We start from the raw sequence: 22223 nt of genomic DNA, 5'->3' as shown, positions 1-22223 counted from the left end.
TGTGCACAGGTGGATTCTGTGGCAGTTTTTGAGAAAATTCACCTTCCAATAAAGATGCTGCATGGTCCGGAAAAAAAAAAGAGTTGGAACTTTTTAAGATATGAAAGTTCTTCCACACTTCATTAAAAAATAACACACTCTGAATGCAAACTAACATGTAAAAAGTGAAGCTGTCCACTCAAGTAATATATTTTGAGTAAGGAAAATAGGGCTCCATTACTAGGCAAAAGCAACGATAAACAACCAAACCATATTTAAAAAATAATAAATGCGGCTCTTAAAACATATCTTTTAAACTGTTTTACAATGTAGGTGCATATTTATTGGGATAAGCTGCACATTGATAAAATAATCATATCATTATGCTTGCAAATTGATTTGTTCCGTAATTCATAGTATCCATGTAGAGCTTGCACAGTATAAGGTGACCAATGTGCAGAAATGCATTTTCATTCTAATCAATGGCAAGTGCACCTCGTTCCAGAGAGGCAGCAGACTCAGCTGCCTGTTGCACGCTGACCTGCAAGCTTTGAGCAGTTTCTTTGTAATCACTTCACTACATAGCATGAATCACAGTCTTCATGCACTGTAGGTATATATATATGGAAAGTCTTTACAGTCAGGCAAGTGTGATTATGTGCAGTGCCATTAAATTTGTGTAAGAAGAGGCAAACAAGGAAATGAAAACCTCATTAAAAACTGTCGGCACTTGAGAGGACTGCAGGACTGCTGGATATTCTAACTGTACAATAAAGAGAATAAAGAAAGAGAGGAGAAACATAGCTGAAAGTGCTTCCCAAGGATTCACTATTCACAAATACATTTTTTGAAAGATTTTATGATGCCTTCAGCCGCCACTCTCTTTATTTTATGTACGATTGTACAATTTCAGCCTTATGCCATTTTCAAATATTTTATTGATGATTTTTAGTAGTAAATTATGCCTTGTATGTCATTCCTTCTATGACTCCATGTTATGCTCATAAAACAAATCTGAGATGTTTTACACTATTTTAGGAGCACATTACTTTTGAGCAGTTGTTGTAAAGCCCTTACCGCATGGTAAGTCTCCCCTGGCCTGCGGTTCTGGGTGACTTTCCCAAAATGTACCCCTTTTGCTAGACCTCTCCAGTCTTTTTTCCTCACTCTTATTCCTTCCCCTTCAACCCTTCTGCCTGAAGAAGAAGCCACTGGCTCTGAAAGCTTGCCAATCACAAAAGTCTTTTAAGGGTGTGTTCTGCCACTGCTTGGTGAGTAGATTTTTTATCTATTCAATTAAAGAAGTTTATAGGCAGTTGTACATTGAAATGAGACTATCACTCTGAACTGCATCAGGTGATAAGTTATAGTGTTCAGCAACAAAAACAGATACAAAGCAACATTCCTTTGGATATGGGTTGTTCCCAAGTTAAGTATTTCATATTGTTCAAACTTAAATAAAGTGAGCTAATATTTTGTGTGTATTGTAGTATCCACTCAACCTCCTCCTGAAGTACATCCAGTCATGCTAGAACCCACTTCAGTACCAATGCAAATGTCTCAAGTATTTTTTCAGCCAGCACTAAAATGGTGACAAGGATGCTTGCTAGTGTACTACGGTGTGTTGTTCCATTTATCACATGCTTCACAATGGTGACAATGATGTGTGGACATTTATTCCCATGCACTGAATTCTGCTCTGGTCTGCCTTGTGGTTATTTCTGGTCTCCCTCAAATCACAGTGCCCAATATAATATTACTACATTTTTGTGTATCCTACAAAGTGTTTAACAATGTCTGAGCTCCCACGAGAAACGTTTCTAAATGAAGTTGTTCAGTTTCACGTGTGGCACATTGAACAACTCAATATACAACAGACGACAACCTTACTCTCCTAAGTTTCACTAGTTTAAAGATAAAGAAGAGGACTGGTTGGAATATCATGCCCAATTTGAAGTACATTTCACGACTTACAACATTAAAGGTATGGTCTACATAGCTTTCTTTTTATCAACTATCAGAGCCAACTTGTATGGACTGTGTCTTAAATTGTGCTCCAACTTTCATCCAGAAGGCATGGCTCGTAATATTATAATATACAAATTCACATCACTATGGTGAGATTTAAATTTTTTCATCTTAAGAAGCACCATGAACAGTGGATTGCTGAATTCAAAGGGCTAATAAGATATTGTAGGTTCAAGTGTTCTTGTGGAGTCATTTATTATGATGTGTTATGTGATGCAATCATCCAAAAGGTGTCAGATATACACATTTGCACTGCTGTCCTTAAATTAGGAGATGTGAATCTGAAAACAGTTTCATCAATTGCAGAGTCTTAAAGTACTGTGGACACAACTGAAGTTGATTTTGAGGCTCCATCTGTTTCTCTTGTTCATAGTGCACAAGGCACTCAGTCTAAAGTGCACACTAATGTTAAAGTGAATAAAAAGAGGGCTCAGAATAACAGTAAGTGTACAGATAAAACTTTTCAGTCATGTGATACATGAGGTGTACATCACAATAAAGTGGGGAAGTCTTATCCTCAGTGTTTTTCAAACCATGATAGAAAAGTTTGTCCTTGTTGTGATGCAAAGTGTTTCACATCTTGTAAACAAGATCATATCCACACAGTCTGTTTACAAGGCAGCCAGGGCAGGCATCAGTCTAGTGCACAGCTACAGCATAACTTTTGGGAAGTGAATGTCATGTTGGCACAATCATTACAGCAGGCACCAACGAAGACTCACTTTTCCGCATTGCTGAAAACTTTTCCTGCAGTTCACAGACAGAAGAACAAACTTGTTGTCCAGTTAATGGAGGTTCAAAAGACAATTAAATTTCAGTTAGACACATGTGCATCTATTTCCCTCATCAATAAAGATGCATATGAAATGATCAGTAGCCCACAGCTACAAAAGCCTTCTTATCTTTTGTTTGCTTATAACTGACAGAAAATATCAGTACTTGGAACATGGACTTTGCCAGCAACTTTTTCTATCTTTACAAAGAATGTTTCATTTCATGCACTATCTTTTGGCAACAGTGCAAACATTTTTGGTTTAGACTTGTTTGATTTGTCCAGCCTGTGCATGCAAGACAATGTGTTGCAAATCAGTGTTTCAGTGCCTACAAACCAATGTTTCCTACTAGTGCAATAACTAGAGAGAACTTTTTGAAACAGGATTAGGAAGAGTTACAGATTTCAAGTCGCACACTACTGTTAAAGACAATGTGCAACCACAATTGTATCATCCTTGGTCTGATCCCCACGCAATCTGTGAGCAGGTTGCTTAGGAAATGCAATGGTGGAAAGACAGTGGGGTGATATAACCAATTTCTGCAAGTCAGTGGGCATCACCCTTAGTCATTCTCAAACATTTATCTGGAGGTTTACATATGTTTGATGATTTCAAAACCACAGTAAACCCATAAACTGTTGTGGATTAATTCCAGAGAGGCATTAATGGACAGATTGGTACAGGGCAGATCCTTCTCCTAGATAGATTTACGTGATGCATCCTTACAGTTACCACTGGATGAGCATTCCAAGGAATATTTTGTGATCAACACTTATCTAATGTTGAGAAGTGTTTCCACTCATGCTATTTCTCAGTGCTTCCTGGAACAGTTAACAGCAAATGTCCCTTAATCTACAAACTATCTGGACGATATTTTTGTCATGGGTCATATGCCTGCTGAAGAGTTGGCAAATTTTGAAAGTTTGTTTAAAGTGCATTGGGTGACTAGCTTAAGTGTAACAAGGAAAAGTGCTTCTCCTTCCATGAAGAACTTGAATATTTATGATGTGTCATACATACACAGCATATCCATTCTGCTTATTTGCACTTGTCTGTGACTAAATATCTGCCAGTGCTCCATAACATCAAGGAACTACAGTAATTAGAGGGAATCTTGCATATTATATTAAGTTTATTGCAGATGGGTGAAAACTGCTGCTCTGCTGAATGAGCTTTGTGAGCTTTGCCAGAAAGGTGCTCCTTTTGTGCGGTCTCAAGAATGTCAGTATGCATTTCAGTGGTTTTAGGATGCATTGTGAAGTCATCATCATCTAATTCATTTTGATCTAGCTAAGTCTGTTGTGTTACTTTTGTGGCGGTGTTCGTAGCGACAAACAATTCCCTGTAGAAATGGCTTACGAAGTCACCGCCACACTTTTAATAGCGGGCTGACTGGTCCGCTGGAACAGTGAACAGAAAGATGAAAACCCAAACACTCTGATTAAATAAAAGTCGGTACTTATCTTTATTTACGAAGATACAGATACTCAGTAGGGAACTCCGTGTCTACAGAATCTGTCTAGTTCGAGTCGGAGCGGCTAGGTCAGCGTCGGCTGACGACAAACAACAACTCTGCTGCGATGAACACACAACTGACTAGCAAGTACACAATTCGGTGGCGAGTATACAACTGAGCGGCGAATACAGAACTGTCCTAATGCTCGCGACTCCAGCGCTTAAGAAGCCAGAAGCCAGCGGTGGCGCGCGCAGACTTGCGGTGATTTCCTGTCTCGCTGGCGCTGCTTATGCGGACGGCGTCCGGACTTTGATGCTGCCAACCTTTTGGCAGCAGGCTCGGTTGGCATTACTGGCTAGGATATAACAGTTACTATGGATACATCTTATGGGATTGGAGCCATGCTCTCCTATAGAACTGGTTCATCAGATCAATCCATACCATTTGCCTTGAAAGGCCTCAACAAAAAGCAGTGCAGTTATAGTCAGCTTGAAAAAGACGTTCTCGCCATCAACTATGACATTAGCAAGTGCCACCAATATTTGTTCAATTTTTCCAAGTTCATCCTGCCACGGACAACACAAAAATTGCAATGTTGGGCTCTATTATTGTCTAATTATCAATATGAGTTGTTGTACAGGTCCACTGCAAAACATCTGAATGCTAACTTCTTGTCTCCATTACCAATTGGTACCAACACAGCTTTCGATTCATCTGAGGAATCATGTTATCAAACCAATACTCAGAATTTTGAAATTTTTAAAATTTTACACTTGATTTTCAGCTTATTGCTGGAGCAAATGCTTCCAACATAGCTCTTCAGGTAGTTTTGCAATATGTGTGCCAAGGATCGTCCCATACTTTGAAAGAAATTCCCAATCCACGTCACTATTTTCCACATCATCAAGCACTATCTGCATGGTGTCAGGTGTTCCACCGTTGCATACAGAGAATGCTGATGAATGGGTGTGAGTCCTCATTTCCTCTGGCAGAAAGTTTTGTCTTTGTTGCACCAAGGTCGCTGGGGTATAGTTCACACAAAGCAACTTGCCCAACATTATTGCACTTGGCAGGACATGGAAGCCCAAATTCAGCGAATGACCTCTCATTGTACTGTTTGTGCAGAGCGCCAATTTGCTCCACTGTAATGCTTTTATCAGTGGTCACATCTGTCCAGACCATGGCAACATATCACATTGACTTCATGGGTCCATGCTAAAACATGTGATGGGTGTTAGTGGTAGACACATACAGTAAATTTCCTTTTGTAATCTGCTTAACATACACCATTACTGCTAGTATGGTATCAGATTTGTCTTCTATTTTTTTGTCTTATAGGTCTTCCTGAGGCCCTTGTCTTGGACACTGGAGCACAATTCACATCAGCCAATTTTCAATAGTTTTGTGCTGACAATGGCATAACCAAGCAAATTACTGTACCTTTTCGCCCTGCATATAATGATGAAGCTGAATGGTTCCTTTGACCATTTCAAAAATCACATGGAGAAACTCCGTTCCTCTCACACATGGGAGCAGACCTTAAAGATTTTTCTTTTATCCTGCCACTCCTTGCCACAGGTCAGGATGTCACCAGCAGAACTATTAAATGCATCTTTTGTGGTCACCATGAAAACAGTTTGGTTAGACAAAGTTTTCAGATGCAGGACAGTTTTCTTTAAAGTTGTTAGTAAGACACAGTGTTTAGAGCATGGTCTTGTCACATCAGTCTTGGGTCATTCCTCTTACATCATTCACAGTTCCTTTGGGCTGCGCAGGCATCACAAGAGCAAGGGGACTGATGACCTCGGATGTTAAGTGCCATAGTGCTCAGAGCCATTTGAACCACAAGAGCAGGGTCTGGCACACTTATGTCTATGACTTTGCCATAGAATTATTTCCCACAGACATAGCACGTCACTGGGCTCCACAGCAGCCGTCATCTCCATCTCTCCACCCATTGCGGTCAGTGCTTCCAGAGTGGCGCCAATGGAGATTGACGTCATGCTGTCACCGATGGTCTTGCAGCCCAAGCTGATGTCCATGGGGGCACTGCGCCAGACAGCCATCACAATGTCACTGGAGTTCCAACCAACCACAGTGTCTGTGCCACTGGATGTGGGTGTGCACCCTGTGGCTGATTTCCTGGCTGGTGTTCCAGGTCACTCACAAGATGGATACTGCACTGCAGACAGGGAGCTGTCATCAGTGTAGTTTCTTGTTACATTCCTTGTCTCCTCATCAACATCTCTTTTAAGATCTCCACCACTGCAGCAAGTGAACTGAGAAAAAACTTCTTAGCCAAACCAGACATGTCACTATTAATATTTATTTAAACTACATTGCTTATATTCAACTGGAAGTATTACAATGGTGTGTAGCCTACTCTTGGAGTGAGACATGTGATCAGGGAGTGGCATTTGTAACTATACCTCCTTATACTATTTGTGATTACAACAGCTAAATTTAACCTAGCTGCTACTTCTTCAGCTGTATTGAATAACTATTCAATTTCCTCTACAGGTAACTTAATATTTACTTGATTACATTGCTATTTTTCAGGCTGCACAGTTACCTACATCTGTAACAACTGAGGCCATTTTACAGTAAACTACCATTTGTCTTGCAGATTTAATGGAACATCATTACTTTCCATGAAGCTAACAGCAAATTTCAAGACCTGACTCTAGACAGCTATTTTGTATAAGGAGTAAGTAAGGAGCTATTCCTTTTCATTTTCTTTTGAATTGGTAAGGATCTGCCATTTACTGTGTATTGCTGAAGACATTTCCACCAGAGTAGATAATTCCATTCTGAACCATGGAGAAGAAGGGATAATTTATGAGAATATTATTTTTGTGTCTTCTATTATGATTGTGCAAATCACAATTCTGCTGAAACTAGTAATATATAAATGTACTGAGAAGTGAGTGTAAGAATTTCAAAAACATTAAAAGAATCCTGTGTTGAATAAATTCTTTATTTATGTCAGGCATGTAGCCACAGTAGATAATTCAACAGGGAGTGAAAATATGCAAAAAAAGTCAACACCCTTGTATTTAGGTCAACACAATAAGAGATAATTCTAAGAGCAGAACATGCTGAACTGAGCAACTTAATTAGTTTCTCTATATTTTGGCAACATTTTATCAAATAGAAAACTCAGTCAAAAAAATTTTAATGCTATATGGTGTGTCCTGTCAGCACTGGTGCCACCTATTTTCTATCTTCCTCCTTCTGTAAGGATGGAGTTCGTGATCTGCACTGCCTGATAGTACGATGAGGTCGCACAGCACCAGTGCACCAGAGGGTATGGCAGTGGGTGGGATGGGGAGTGACAGCCCGGACAAAGGGGGACAGTTACAATGTGATGGCTAACTTCGGCAGTCTGTGGATTGTGCAGTGTGCTCATACTGCTAATCTTTGGAATCACGTGCCCCAGCTGTCTATCACTCCTGGTGATTTGGAGGAACAGCTCCGAGAACTGGGTGTGATGGTTGTAATTGGAGGTGTGCATTAGCTCTGGCTGAATTGATATTGTTTATCCACTGGGGCACTCTATCACCCTTCATACTTGCACAGGGTGGATGCACATCGTAGTGGAAAAGTAAGACATGTCAGAAGTTGTATAACTTCCATGAGACACGACTGGTGCAGACATGTTATGATTGTGGGAGGAACTTGGCTTCTTGGTTACACACAGATAATGAGGGAATATGTGTTTTGTCTTTTAAACCTTAGGGTCCTGTTTCAGTATATGCTTGTTCCAGAAAGTCTAGTTCATGAAGTACTAAAGGTGATGATGTATTTGATGGAATCATTTTACTGCACCCATGTTATTTACCTGTCACAGATCCTTGAGGGTGGTGCATTTCAAAGTGTATTGTACAATTATTTTGCCAAGACTGAATTGCTGAGCACTCAACATGATGATTTACCTAACAGAGTCGTTTTAATGCATTAATGTTAATTATCAGTTTTCTACTTTGAGAACTGCTACATTTCAAAGGTTTTTCTAAATCCATTTCTCATGATTATGAGATTAATGCTGATATAAGAAATGGTATTTTTGTGCCCATTAGCTGCTTCCTTGTAATGTCCATTAATGATTAATTTTCAAGTGCTAGTGTGTTTTTTCAATTACTTGTGCATTACTGTGAAAGCTTATGATTGATACATTGGTGGACTCTTTGGATCTGCTGTATCAACAGTTCTTAGTTTATTGTGCTTTTATGCCAGCTCAGGTACTCATTCCGATGCATCAGTCTACTCAAGTCTAGTCTTTATGAACCAAATGTGGTATTTTATTGCTGTTTTCTTAAGATTGTCTCAACTTGGTCTATCTTAATAAATGTATATCAAAATAGTATCCCAACTCACATTCAATCAATCACTCTGCACCTCTACATCCACCTTTCCGTTACAAACTGGATAGCTGAGCGTGGTTGAATGGTTGATTAAGCGGCAGGGGGCAACGGGTGGTGGCTAATATTAAGTTGTGGGTACTCATTATTTTGTATTTTTCAGAATGCCTGGCATTGTTAGGCGTCCGTCTTGTCTGAGGTGAAGTGAGCTTGTTTCTGAATTGGAATGATGGAGGCTTGAACCCATGGGTATGATAGAGAAATTGACTGAACAAATACTTCTACCAGTGGTATGTAAAGCAGCCATATCAATGAGGCAACCTCGGCCGCTGATTTCATTTGTGAAACTTTTGAAGAGATTGTAGAAATTACCCAGGACGCAGAGGGTTGTATGGCTAGTCAGGTTCATAGGTTCAGCCCGATTGAATCATTATCTCAGTATAATGAATGATGTGGTTGTTGTTGATCTGGGACAGGCCACAGAGCTATGGAATTATAGTGAGAATATTTGGGAATGGTTGTGCAAGAGTGATAGAGCCACAGATGTGCAGGATCTGCACCCTGTCAATAATTCAGAGGCACACAATGGGGACATGATGGTAGCTGTCCTGAATATTACGTTTACCATGTTGTAAGATCTGTTGCAAGATATTTTAAAGCAGTGTGCTAGTATGTTGCTTGAGTCAGTGGATTCAATGGTGAAGTTTTTGTATTTTTCATTAGAATTTCAGCAAAAGGTGTTGACCATGCAAATAAGTGAAACTGATGCCTTAAGATTAATTGCCATAACAGTGAAAGATAGACTACGCAAGGAGATTTTGCAAGCTACACAAAATAAGGAGACATGGCAAGGGTGTAGGCACTGAATAATTAGGGTCATTCCTCCCTGAGCTTTGAGGGAAATGGTTTATTGGCAGTACGAAAAGGAGATAGGTTGTAATGACCCATTAGTGGAATATGTTGCCCAAGTTAAAAGAAGCATATTGGCACTGGTTCTCGATCACATGGATGAACAGGTTGTAACACACTTATTAGAAGGGTTGATCCCTGAAAGTAGGCAGAGGGTGGTATTCTGTCAAGCATCTAGGATATTTCTACAATTAGAGAATCTGATCAGGCAGATGCAAGCTAGGGAATACCTTGACTAGCAGAGGAATAAATGGAAAGGGAAGAATTGCAAGAAAGTGAATATGGGAAGAAAGACCATCCAGGTAGGTATACAATCAATAGGTAGTGAGGAATGATATTCTGTCAGAGGGGAAAACTCAAAACTGAAATATTGGAATTGTAAGAGACCAGGTCCTATGAAGATGGATTGTATGGGGAAGACATGACAATTATTATATCATGGACAGAATAAACTAATATGTGTGATTAGGGATATGTTGAATAAACTACTGCCTTTGTATGTATTGCTATAAAAATATCGAACCAGGTTGCACACTCCTGGATGTAGGAAGTACAATCTTGGCAATTGATTATGACTGGTTCACCCAACATCAAGGTAAATGTAAGTGGGAAGGACTGTCATCATAAAAGGAATTATTTATGATGGCAGACAAATCAAGTTTAACAGTTAAAGGGGGTTTGCTGGTTAAGGTGTCCTTGTGAGATTTTTTATGGAAAATTAATATGATGATTGTTAAAAATTTGGCCACATCTTGCATACTTGGAGCTGACTTCAGTGGGAAGGTGGGATTAATTTCGGATTGGGCTGGGAGGAGATATTATTTCAAATTTAAACTGGGAGCTCTGTTCAAATTCTGCCATTTTAGTGAGGGTGTTGTCACAATAGTTGGGAAGGAGCAATCCCTGGAAAACAGGACGGTTGAAGGGGAGTTGGGTAAATGTAATGATCAGTCAAACCATTTCAATGTGTCTGTTAAGAACAAAATCAAAGCTTTTTGTTCCTAATTTCCAGCAGTGCTAACAAAGAAACTGGAAGTCATGCACATCCCCAAGTATGGCACTGAGCTACTGCACCAGGTGCCAGTTACATTGACACTGTAAAGGTTATCTCTGCCTATGATGATATTAAGAGAAAAAATAAAGAAAATGTTGGATCAAGGTGTCATTTGTCCTTCTAAGTCACCCTACATGGCAGCAATATTTGTGGTGACCAAATTGAATGTGGAATATCGGCCAGTAGTGGATTATTGGGAATTAAATAAAAAGGTCGTGTTGAGGTCAGTACATTTGCCGGACGTTCACTTGTGCTTTGGGCAGTTCCGAGTGGCTCAGGTTTTTACCACATTAGATCTTAACCAAGATTACAACCAGGTACATTTAGACAAAGAATTCAAGCCAGTCACTGCTTTTAGCACTGATTTAAATTTATTTGAATTTAATAGATTTCCTTTTGGGCTTGCAATAGGGGCTGCTGTCCTGTCACAATTGACAGACATTGTATTTTCTGATGTGAAGTTCAAGTTTGTGTACCACTATTAAGATGATGGAGTGAATACAGTAAATTTATTCAGGAACATCTGATAAATTTGGAGGAAGTGTTTGGGCAGTTACAAAAAGTGGGCCTGATGGTAAATCCTGAGAAGGTGAGTTTTGCTTCTCCTTCAGTGAAACTCATGGGACATATTGTGTCAGAAGAGGGGATTTCATCAGTCCTGACTGAGTGGAGGTTATAAATCAAGTGTCTCATCCATGTAATGTTAAACAGGTTGCCAGTTCATTGGGATGGAGAATTTCTTCTGCAAGTTCACTGAGGGGTTTGCTGAGAAAGCTTCTCCACTGAATGAATTGTGCTGAAAGGGATGTACATTTACATGGGGTCCCTCTGAGGAGGCTGCATTCTTAGCACTTAAACATGCATCACAGTCTGCACCAGTGTTAGCTCTACCGGTTTTTGATAGAGAATTTATTTTACAAACTGATGCCTCAGGACAAGGATTTGGTGGGGCTCTGTTACATAAAAAAGAAGGGGAGCGCAGGGTAACTGCTTATGCCTCTCAGGGGTTAAATGAGTTGGAAAGGAAGTATTCCATGCATGAGCTAGAAGCTCTCACTGTTTTGTTTGGGGATGGAGAAATTTAAGTACTACCTGGAACACCACAAATTTATCCTGGAAACAATCGAGCCTTGAGTTGGGTATTCGCTAGGCCCCAAAAGACAGTACAAATTGAAGGTGGGCTACCAGGATTCTTACATTTAAATTTGAGGTCCACAATATCAAGAGCCCTTAGAATGTGTTGGCTGATGGTTTAAGCCACATGTATGTACAGGAGGACAATAGTCGAACGGATCATCCACCAAAGGGTGAACAGGAATAGGCAGATAAAATTAGTTCCATCCTGACTCAGATCCCTAGTGAGATAAAAGATATCAGAGAATTTCAAGATTTGGATGGACCTCTGGGGGTTGTCATGCAGAGGATTCAGGACGATCAGTGTGTAGACGATTATTTAATGAAAATCAGATGCTATGTTGTAAGGTATGTGGCATAGGACAAAGGAAGGTTGTAGCACTGATGAACTGGTCCCACTGTTATTTAAGTATTTCCTTGAATCCCCAGAGAGGGAGGGGGAGGAGTCATTTGGGGGTACATAAGGTCTGGGACTTCTTCTTATAGTGGAAAATGGGCATGAAGAGTTGCAAGAGGATATGCTTTGAGTAAATCTGCTCAGAATACCAAGGTCGAGTACTTGGCTTCGAAACCTGTTGATAAGACATTTCAGTGGGTGTATATTGATTTTGTCAGCCCATGTAGAGATCTAGGGATGGGAACAAGTATATTTTGGTTGGTATTGATGCCTGTACCAGATTTGTATGGCTGTTGCCTACCAAAGGGGTGACAATGCGCACAATCACCCAGTTAAGTAGGATTTTTGGGTCCTTTGGACTGCCAAAATCCATTATTAGTGATAATGTGAGCTATATTACTGCCAAGGCATTTAAACATCTTTATTTAGAAACTGGAGTGCAACACATGACCACAACCCCATACTATCCTAAACCTATTATGCTGAGCACCTTAATCACAATGTCAGATCTGGCCTGATCACCTACCATCATAAGGATCAACGCAATTGGGACAGTTCTCTGCTCTAGTTGGCCACAGAATTTAATGCAGTGGATTATGAGGCTCATGGATCTACACCAGCCAAGTTATTTCTGGGTTATCAGGTAGCAACTCCACAGTGCAGCTTGTGGCAATTGAGGATCTATTGCCTGAAGGGAAGAATCCTCAACAGGTTGCTGTGCAAGGGAGATTGGCCAGGAGAAATATCTGGGAGGTCCACAGGAAGGAAGCCACAAATCACAACCAGCAGCAGTGGCCAAATGCTTACCAAGTTGGTGATATTGTCTACATTAAGAATTTAGTAAATGGGTGGAAGGAATCTCTAAAAAAACTGTTGACCCGATACAGAAGACCATTGTGTATTAGAAGATTTCTTACCCCAGTAATGCTGCTGTTAGGAGCTCAGAACACTGGTAAGGATGTTACAGCTCACCCCAGCCAAGATTTAGAGTAGTAGTGGTGGTGGTGAAAGGGGGGGGGGGCAGTAGGAATATCTGCTGTGTCGGCACTGGTGCTGGCTATTTTCTATCTTCCTCCTTCTGTAAGAATGGAGTTTGTGGTCTGCTTCATCTGATGGTGCGACGAAGTCGCACGGAGCCAGGGTGCTCCAGAGGGTAAGGTGGTGCGTGGAGCAGAGAGTGACAACCATGATGGAGTTGGACAGTTATAATGTAACAGAAAACTTGGACAGACAGTGGATTGTGTGGTGCAAACAGCACTGCTAGTCTCTGGAATCATGGAACAGCTCTGAGAACTGGGTATGACAGTTGGACTTGGAGGCATGCATTAGCCCTGGCTGAATTGATATTGTTTATCCACTGGGGCATTCTATTGCCCTTCAGACTTGCATGTTGTGGATGCACATCATAGTGCCAAAGTAAGACATGTCGGAAGTTGTATAACTTCCAAAAGACATGACTGGTGCAGATGTGTTGTGATTTTGGGAGGAACTGGGCCTCTTGACAACACATAGAGAATAAGGGAATATATGTTTTGTCTTTTAAATCTTAGGGTACTGATTTAGCATGTGCTTGTTCTGGAAAGTCTAATTCATAAACTACTCATGGTGATGGTGTATTTAATGGAATCATTTTAATGTACTCGTGTTATTTACCTGTCATGGATTCTTGAAGGTGGTGCATTTCAAGGTGTCGGCTGTAATGTACGATTATTTCACTTAGACTGAATTGATGAGTGCTCAACATGATGATTTTCCTAACAGAGTCATTCTAATGCATTGATGTTAATTATCAGTTTTCCACTTTGAGAACTGCTACATTTCAAAGGTTTTGTTAAATCCATTTCTCATGCTTATGAGATTAATGCTGGTATAAGGAGTGAGAAATTTTGTGCCCATTAGCTACTTCCTTGTAATGTCAATAATGATTAATTTCCAGGTGCATGGGTGTTTTTTTCAATTACTTGTATGTTACTGAGGAAGCTTATTATTGACACGTTGACGGACAGTTTGGATCTACTATATCAATGGTTCCTAGTTCATGTGTTTTTATGCCAGCTCAGGTATTTATTCCAATGCCTCAGTCTGCTTGAGTCTAGTTTGTATTTGCAAAATTTGATATTTTGTTGATGTTTTCTTAAGATTGACTCAACATGGTATATGTTAATAAATGTATTTCAAAGTTGTATCCTCACTCACACTCAATAAACCGCTCTGCACCTTTACATCCACCTTTCTGTTACAATGGATACAGAATGATTGGCTACTGCTTACATTCTGGATGTGCAATTCCAAATAAATGCAAAAAGAAACACTTAAAAGTTAAAAAAAAAGATATATGTAGCTTTCGGAATTTTCCTCATAGAGGAATGAGGAATAAGTTGGGGAAGGTGAGAAAGGAGAGGCAAATCATCTGACCTCAGGTTGAGATGGACCAGCCTGTTGTGAATGCAAAAAGAGAAAAGATGAAGAGGGAGACATCAGAGAGAATAGGAAGGAAAAGATAGCTACCTAGACAGAGATAGTTATCTAGTATTATCCTTGACCTATTACTCTCCTTGCTGTCTCACCCTTCATCTTTGTCTGTCCTTGTCCTTATAACAGATGGGTCCTCTCATCCTTGGAGATGAGAGAACTGCTACTCCTTTCTACTATTTCCTTATCTTTCACTCTTATTTTCCCAGGTAAGGAACTAATAGTTCCAAAAACTAGGATATTTTATTGTACTTTTATATATAGTATCTGATAAAAAATAAATGAAGCACCCAGAAGTGAAGGAGGAAATGAAACAAAATTTCATGGACTGAGAGGGGATGTGGGATTATATCAGCGATTACAAAACTGAGTCAAATTTACAGAGAACTTGGCAATATGAGCCCACTTATCAATATGATATTGCACACATTCTTGGTTTCATGCATGCACTGATGCACTGACTCAGTTGTAAAATGTATCACCACACCTGGCTGTGGCATGGAGTTGACATTCAAGCTGATTTCGCACATGTGCTAATGGGGACAGGTCTGGGAATTTTGCTGGCCAAGGGAGTACCTCAACAATACACAGGATGTTCATAAAAACACTTGCCATGTGTGGAGGAGAATTTTCCTGTTAAAAAATGACACTACGATACCATCACATGAGGAGAAACATATGAAGACACAGGATATGGGTGACATATTGTTGTGCCATCAGAGTTCCCTCAGTCACCATTAGCAATGACCTGAGGTCATACCTGATGCTCTCCACCCCATGTCAGAATCAACAATGCTGTGCCTTTTCAAAGCACTGAAATAGTGAGACCTCTCACCAAAATGGCCATACTCATCGACGATTATTATTCTGGGTAGTGCTGAACTGCAGTTCAACACTGAACAGTATACAGGGCTACTATAAATGATTCATTTATTTTCAAAGTTTCATATTTTCCAAAGTATTACACATACAAATATGACTGATGCATGAATAGAACCATAAACTCACTAAGTTTGCATTATGCCCACAAGTGCAGTGTCTTGACAAAATGGTGACAAAGCAAGAAAAGAGTTTTTGGTGTTGGAATATGTGAGTGTTTATCTGTTACAGTATTGCAACATGCATTCAGAAGTAATTATGGAAAAGAACCACCACATAAACAGAGTTTTGTGTGTTGGCCTTGACAATTTAGGGACACCAATTGTCTCTGTAAAAATAAGAGTACCAGTCAACCAAGTGTGCCAGATGCAACTGTGGGGTGGGTGACAAAAAGTTTCATATGTAGTCCAAAAAATCAACAGTCTACACACACCAAAAACTTGGAATACCACAGCAAACTGTGTGGAAGATTATGCATTTGAAACCATACCATCTGCAGCTAGTGCAACAATTCAAACTAGAAGATTATGGCCAGTGCCTTCAGTTTTGTATCACTATGTATGAACCACTTGAGGATGACAACTTCATCTCCAAGCAAGATGACACTCAGCAATGAAGCGATCTTTCATTTATCTGGAGAGGTTAGTTGCACAATGTGTAAGTGTGGGACACTGAAAATCCTTATGAAATTGTGGTGCACGAATGAGATTTGCCGAAGATTGACGTTTCTGTGCAGTGTCACAAAGAAAGCTGTATGGACCATTTTCCTCCTGTGAGAAGACTGTGATGGGTAGCTCTTAGCTTAATATGTTGCAGCTGTGGTTGTTTCCACAACTGACTGCTGATTCTGAGAATTTCATCTTCCTACAAAACAAGGCACCCCCTCACTTGAGCATTGCTACCTTCTAACTTCCACATCACTCGATTCCGCATATTGCCCCCCTCCCCAAGTCACGTGACCTTGGATACTGCTTGGCTGTGTGTCGTGTGACAAAAGGAGCACACATAGAACATTTATAGAGTGCAAAATCCAGACTTCATGAGTGTAATACTTAGGAAAATATAGAGCTTTGAAAATAAATTAATCATTTACAGTAACCCTGCATAATGACATTCATCAGTAATCCATGTTATCTGGTCATGGCATCACTCCAAATGCAGCTGTTTGTGTTGTGATGTTAACAGTAACCCACACACAGGACAGTAACTCCCTAATTCAGGTGGTGCTAATTTCTGACCAATGGTATGGGACGATCAGAGTGCTGAAGGGAGTCCATTATTTGTTCGCAGATGGCAGGAGCAGAAGTGCAGGGGCTAAATTGTGTTTGGTACACAGTATGTTGAACCTCCCTTGTGGTGGTCAGATGTAGTCAACTGGAACCTAGACATTGGGTATGCCTGCCCTCAAAAGTCCCATACAGCCCAACACTGGGAAACTGCCGCAACCAAATACTCCATAATTCTGGATATTGCACAATTTGATCAGCTGGCCAAATGGAAACCTACAAGAGGCCCTTTCAAACTCTGACAGATGCTGACAACACTGTGTCACATGAGTGTGCAGCATGTCCAAGTCCTTCATACTGATACCTCAACATCTGAACATATTTGTGGCCTACCAGGTTCAGTAACAACACTAAACATGAACAACACTAACAAATTCTGGTGGCTGTTCTTCCTGTAACGGAGAATTGTAAATCTAATCATTTGCATTCCTCCTGATGGTGTGTTCATGTGCAAAGTTACATTGGCATCCAACCCATGTCTTCTGGATCCTTTACTTTTTTGGTCAGGCAGTGTATATCTATTGGCAAAACTAAGAATTTCACCTCCTGAAGGTAAGCATTGGCCAACCATCCTGTCTTGTAATTAAATTACTTGGCACAGTTTTTAAAGTTAATGTGATAAAAGCATTAACAAAACATTAATAACTTTTACTATATAAAGAGAATTACATCTAGAATATGAGTTGTTTATCATTCTCTGAAAATTTTCTGAATTTACAGTTTTTTATTGAACTAAAAATATCAGGTTGTCACTTACATCTACATGCAACCATAATTTGTGTTTCCTGCATACATTCGCTAATTGATCTATTGGATCAAATGCACCAAGAACTGTAGTCCCTGCAGTAGCACAAACAAAAAATGGGCGTTTTCCATCTGATACTGCTTCCTGAATTCTGAGCTCTAGTTCATCTACAATCATCCTGCCCATCTCATCAGTCTTTACTGAAATCAGATTGTCAGTGCCAATACCCAACCAATGTGCAGCCTTCGAGAATGAGTAATGAGCCTGAAACACATGCAGAAAACAAGATATTAATGTAGGATATATTTATAAGTCTTATGGAAAAAAATATTACATAAACATGCAATACATGCTTTCAACTTTGCAACATTAACTGCAACAAACACCAAATTAAAAATATATACTGTTTTGTAGATGACACCATAAAGAAATGACTTCATATACAAAGTCTTACATACAGCTTTTGCCAACTAGTTTCTGTACACTTCTGTGTGAAAACTGCTACGTACACCTAGAAGAGCAGTGGATGTTGCAGTGCAGCCATGCAATGTTATTTTTTTTACAAATGACAGTACTTAAGTCATTGTGAGGAGATTAGATTAGATTAATTACAGCATGCATGGAGGCATTTAAATAATCATTCATCCTGCACTCCATACATGAAAGGATGGGAGAAACCCTAATAATTGGTACAATGAGTCATATCCCTTGCCATGCACTTCAGAGCAGTTTGCAGAAGAAAGATGTAGATGTAGATTAATTTCATAGTAGCACCAATATCTCAATGTCCAAAGCTTGAAAATAAAGAAATAAGACTTGGGACGCTACAAATGGCAAACAGTGAATTCTCAGACTGCAAGTGAATTTCGTGATTCCACTATGTCTTGTCCAAATAGAGTATTTATAATAAGATGCAAACTATGTATAAATGATAGGTTTTCACATGGTAGAAATGTTGGGCTGTAAGTACCTGATTTCTCTTTGCAGCAAATCAGTCATTTGGATGCATTATCAGTACAGTAATGGTGATGTGGAGTCATTGATCAGATGATGGCCACCACATTAATGTCACAGTGCTGTAACTAATAGGTAATTCTAAATACAAGGATAAGTACTTCTAGAGCATGAATATTGCAAATGGCTTTGTAACATCCAAATACGATGTTGCAGTGTTGTAGTGTAGTTATAGTTCATGATTTGCCCAGTAGCCATTTTTGTCACTGCCTTCTCCGAGAAGCCTCTTCTTTCATATATTGTGGAAACTAGTCTGACTTTTGACATTGTCAATTGCAATGGAGCAATAAATATGAATAGTGAAGTGAAGATTTGTGAAGTATTCCTTTAGCTGTCAAATGGAACACTTGTATATTTAACAACCTTTTAGTAAGAGATACTTAGTAACATAGAATCATTAATGCCACTCTGACGTATAGGCCCAATTCACAGTTTGGAAATACTTTCAGGACTATTCACAATCCTTCTTGGTAAACATCTCTGGACATCTTATTGCACTGTGATATGCCAGAACAGTACTGACTGAGACTGGATCCTTTCGACACTAGAGTCACAGTACAATCTTCCAATGCAATAATATCCTGCGAAATGTTGTTGGGCTTGCCAAAGGGTTATTTATTTATTTACTAGCTTAGTGCCCACTGCTTCACTCATGTAGACTATATGACCTGCAGAGATCTTTTTTGTTTGTCTTTATTCAGTCAAATTTTGTTCACAAAGTGCAACACCTTCTATGCTTTTCATGCTAATTAAGGCCATATAAGCATGGTCTGGTAGCTGAAGTCCAAAGTTTTTGTTAATCATGCCTTTTGTGTTCTTGTGGAGATATTTCCAAAGCAACTTACATCCCATAACAAATATTTATTTGTATCTAACCAAGAAGTGAAATACCAATTTTCATAAATTTAGTTTTAAAATCTTTTTAGTGTAACAAAATATTTTCTTAAAAATTTTCTTCCCCTATTGCACTCCCTTAGGGGTTGAATTTCCAGAAAGACTGAAACATGTACTTTTTTTAAATTTCTAATCGAGAAGTCGAACACAATTGTCATAGATGTAGCCTTAAAAATCCTTTAGTACTTCTTTAGTAATTATTTATTTTCAAAAAATTTTCACCCACTATTTTACCACTTAGTACTTTAATTTCCAAAAATGCTGAAACAAAAATTTTTGTTTTCTGACTGAGAAACCAAATACCAGTTTTCATAGTTCTAGCTTCAAAATTTCCTTAATAGCAACATACTTTCAAAAAGCCTTTCATTCCCTATTTCACCCAGTTAGGAGTGGAATTTTCGACAATGCCTTCGTAAATGATCCTTACAGTATAAAATCCACACCCTCTCCAAACTTCAAGTTTGTAACCCTAGCAGTTTGGGCTGGGCGACGATGAGCCAGTGAATCAGGCGAACCCTATTTCAGCCCCTTAGGGGCAGAATTTCAAAAAACAGTGAAGAATGTATTTTTTCATCTCTAACCAAAAAGTCAAACACCAATTTTCAAAAATTCAGCTTTAAAAATGCTTTTGCAATGAAATATTTCCATAAAACATTTCACCCTCTATTTCAACCCATTAGACATTGAATTTCCAAAACCAGTGACATTTTTATGTTTTATTTCTAACAGAGAAGCCAAATACAAATTTTCATAGATTTAGCTTCAAAAACGCTTGCACAATGAAATATTCTCATAAAAACTCTCATCCCCTTTTTCACCCCCAAAAGGGTTGAATTTCCAAAAATAGTGAAACACATACTTTTTTTTAAACTGAGAAGCCATAGATTTAGTTTTAAAATGCTTTCATAATAAAATATTTTCGTAAAAGGTCTCATCCCCTATTTTACACACTTGGAGTTTCAGTTTACAAAACACCGAAACACAAATTTTTTTGAAACTTCCTGGCAGATTAAAACTGTGTGCCGGACCAAAACTCGAATTTGGGACCTTTGCCTTTCATGGGCAAGTGCTCTACCATCTGAGCTACCCAAGCACGACTCATGCCCCGTCCTCACAGCTTCATTTCTGCCAGTACCTCGTCTCCTACCTTCCAAACTTTACAGAAGCTGTGAGGATGGGGTGTGAGTCATGCTTAGGTAACTCAGATGGTAGAGCACTTGCCCGCAGAAGGCAAAGGTCCTGAGTTCAAGTCTCAGTCCGGCACACAGTTTTAATCTTCCAGGAAGTTTCATATCAGTGCACACTCTTCTGCAGAGTGAATATCTCATTCTGGACATATTTTTTTTATTTGTAATCGAGAAGTCAAATATCAATGTTCATAAATGGAGCTTTAAAAATACTTCAGTAGTTCTTTTATAATGTTATATTTTCAAAAGAAAGACTTTCACCCACTATTTCAGAACCTTAGAGCTAAATTTTCAAAAATGCTGAAACACATATTTCTTTATTTCTGACTGAGAAACCAAATACCAGTTTTCATAGGTCTAGCTTCAGAATTGCCTTCATAGTAACATTTTTTTAAAGAAATCCTTCACACCATACTTCCCCCCATTAGGGTTGGAATTTTGAAAAATCCCTTCTTAAACAATGCCTCCAGTATAAGATCAACACCCTCTCTGAATTTCAAGTTTCTATCCTTAGTGGTTTGGGCTGGGCAATGATGAGTCAGTCACTCAGGATATTGCTTTTTATATAGAGATTTGGTCCAGGAATTCAACATTAGTTGAACACTGACTATGGTAAATGATGTAGCCAACAGTTGCACAGTGGCTTTTCACAGTTCTTTACTTTCACTGTTCACAACCCCCCCCTCCCCCCCCCCCCCCCTCCCAATATTAGTTATATGGCCAGTTCATTATTGGTTAACCTTTGATAAGCCTCATTAATAGTTCACAGGCAAGCATCAGCATACTGCTACAATAATTTACTGTCATATATTTATGACCAGTAGAAACCTAAGTACACAGTTCATAGTCTTTCAAATAAATTGAACAGACACTGTCATTGTTTCAACACACGACCTATTGGTGTAACACTTATTTCATGATTAAGTTGATGCATTGTTGTTGTTCTAACCAGCATAGGTTCCTCATCTGAAAACCGGCCATGGACTGACTATCGTGTGACTAAAAATCATGCCTTTATATATCATCACAATAATAGGCACTGAAACTACACATTGTTCTATGTTTAATTTACAGAAATTACAATTAAAACATAACTCATTCAATTAACTGAATATATATATATATATATATATATATATATAATATATATATATATATATATAAATAATAGAGGGAAACATTCCACGTGGGAAAAATATATCTAAAAAGAAAGATGATGAAACTTACCAAACAAAAGCGCTGGCAGGTCGATAGACACACAAACAAACACAAACATACACACAAAATTCTAGCTTTCGCAACCAATGGTTGCCTCGTCAGGAAAGAGGGAAGGAGAAGGAAAGACAAAAGGATATGGGTTTTAAGGGAGAGGGTAAGGAGTCATTCCAATCCCGGGAGCGGAAAGACTTACCTTAGGGGGAAAAAAGGACAGGTATACACTCGCACACACACACATATCCATCCACACATACATGTCTGCTTGTGTCTGTATGTGTGGATGGATATGTGCGTGTGTGCGAGTGTATACCTGTCCTTTTTTCCCCCTAAGGTAAGTCTTTCCGCTCCCGGGATTGGAATGACTCCTTACCCTCTCCCTTAAAACCCACTTCCTTTCGTCTTCCCCTCTCCTTCCCTCTTTCCTGATGAGGCAACAG

General features: G+C 39.2%; 1 protein-coding gene across 1 annotated transcript in view; it reads right to left on the bottom strand.

The window, feature by feature from the left end:
- The window catches only part of LOC124795429 (acidic amino acid decarboxylase GADL1), a 169923-nt gene that overhangs the window by 50315 nt on the left and 97385 nt on the right, over positions 1-22223 (bottom strand). Inside the window, exon 5 of the mRNA XM_047259455.1 lies at positions 17486-17737. Coding sequence (XP_047115411.1) covers positions 17486-17737 — 252 coding nt within the window. The remainder of the gene's footprint in view (positions 1-17485; positions 17738-22223) is intronic.

This window comes from Schistocerca piceifrons, chromosome 4, assembly GCF_021461385.2.
Source record: "Schistocerca piceifrons isolate TAMUIC-IGC-003096 chromosome 4, iqSchPice1.1, whole genome shotgun sequence".
Classification (NCBI taxonomy): domain Eukaryota; kingdom Metazoa; phylum Arthropoda; class Insecta; order Orthoptera; family Acrididae; genus Schistocerca; species Schistocerca piceifrons.
This window is presented reverse-complemented; position numbering and strand designations above follow the sequence as displayed.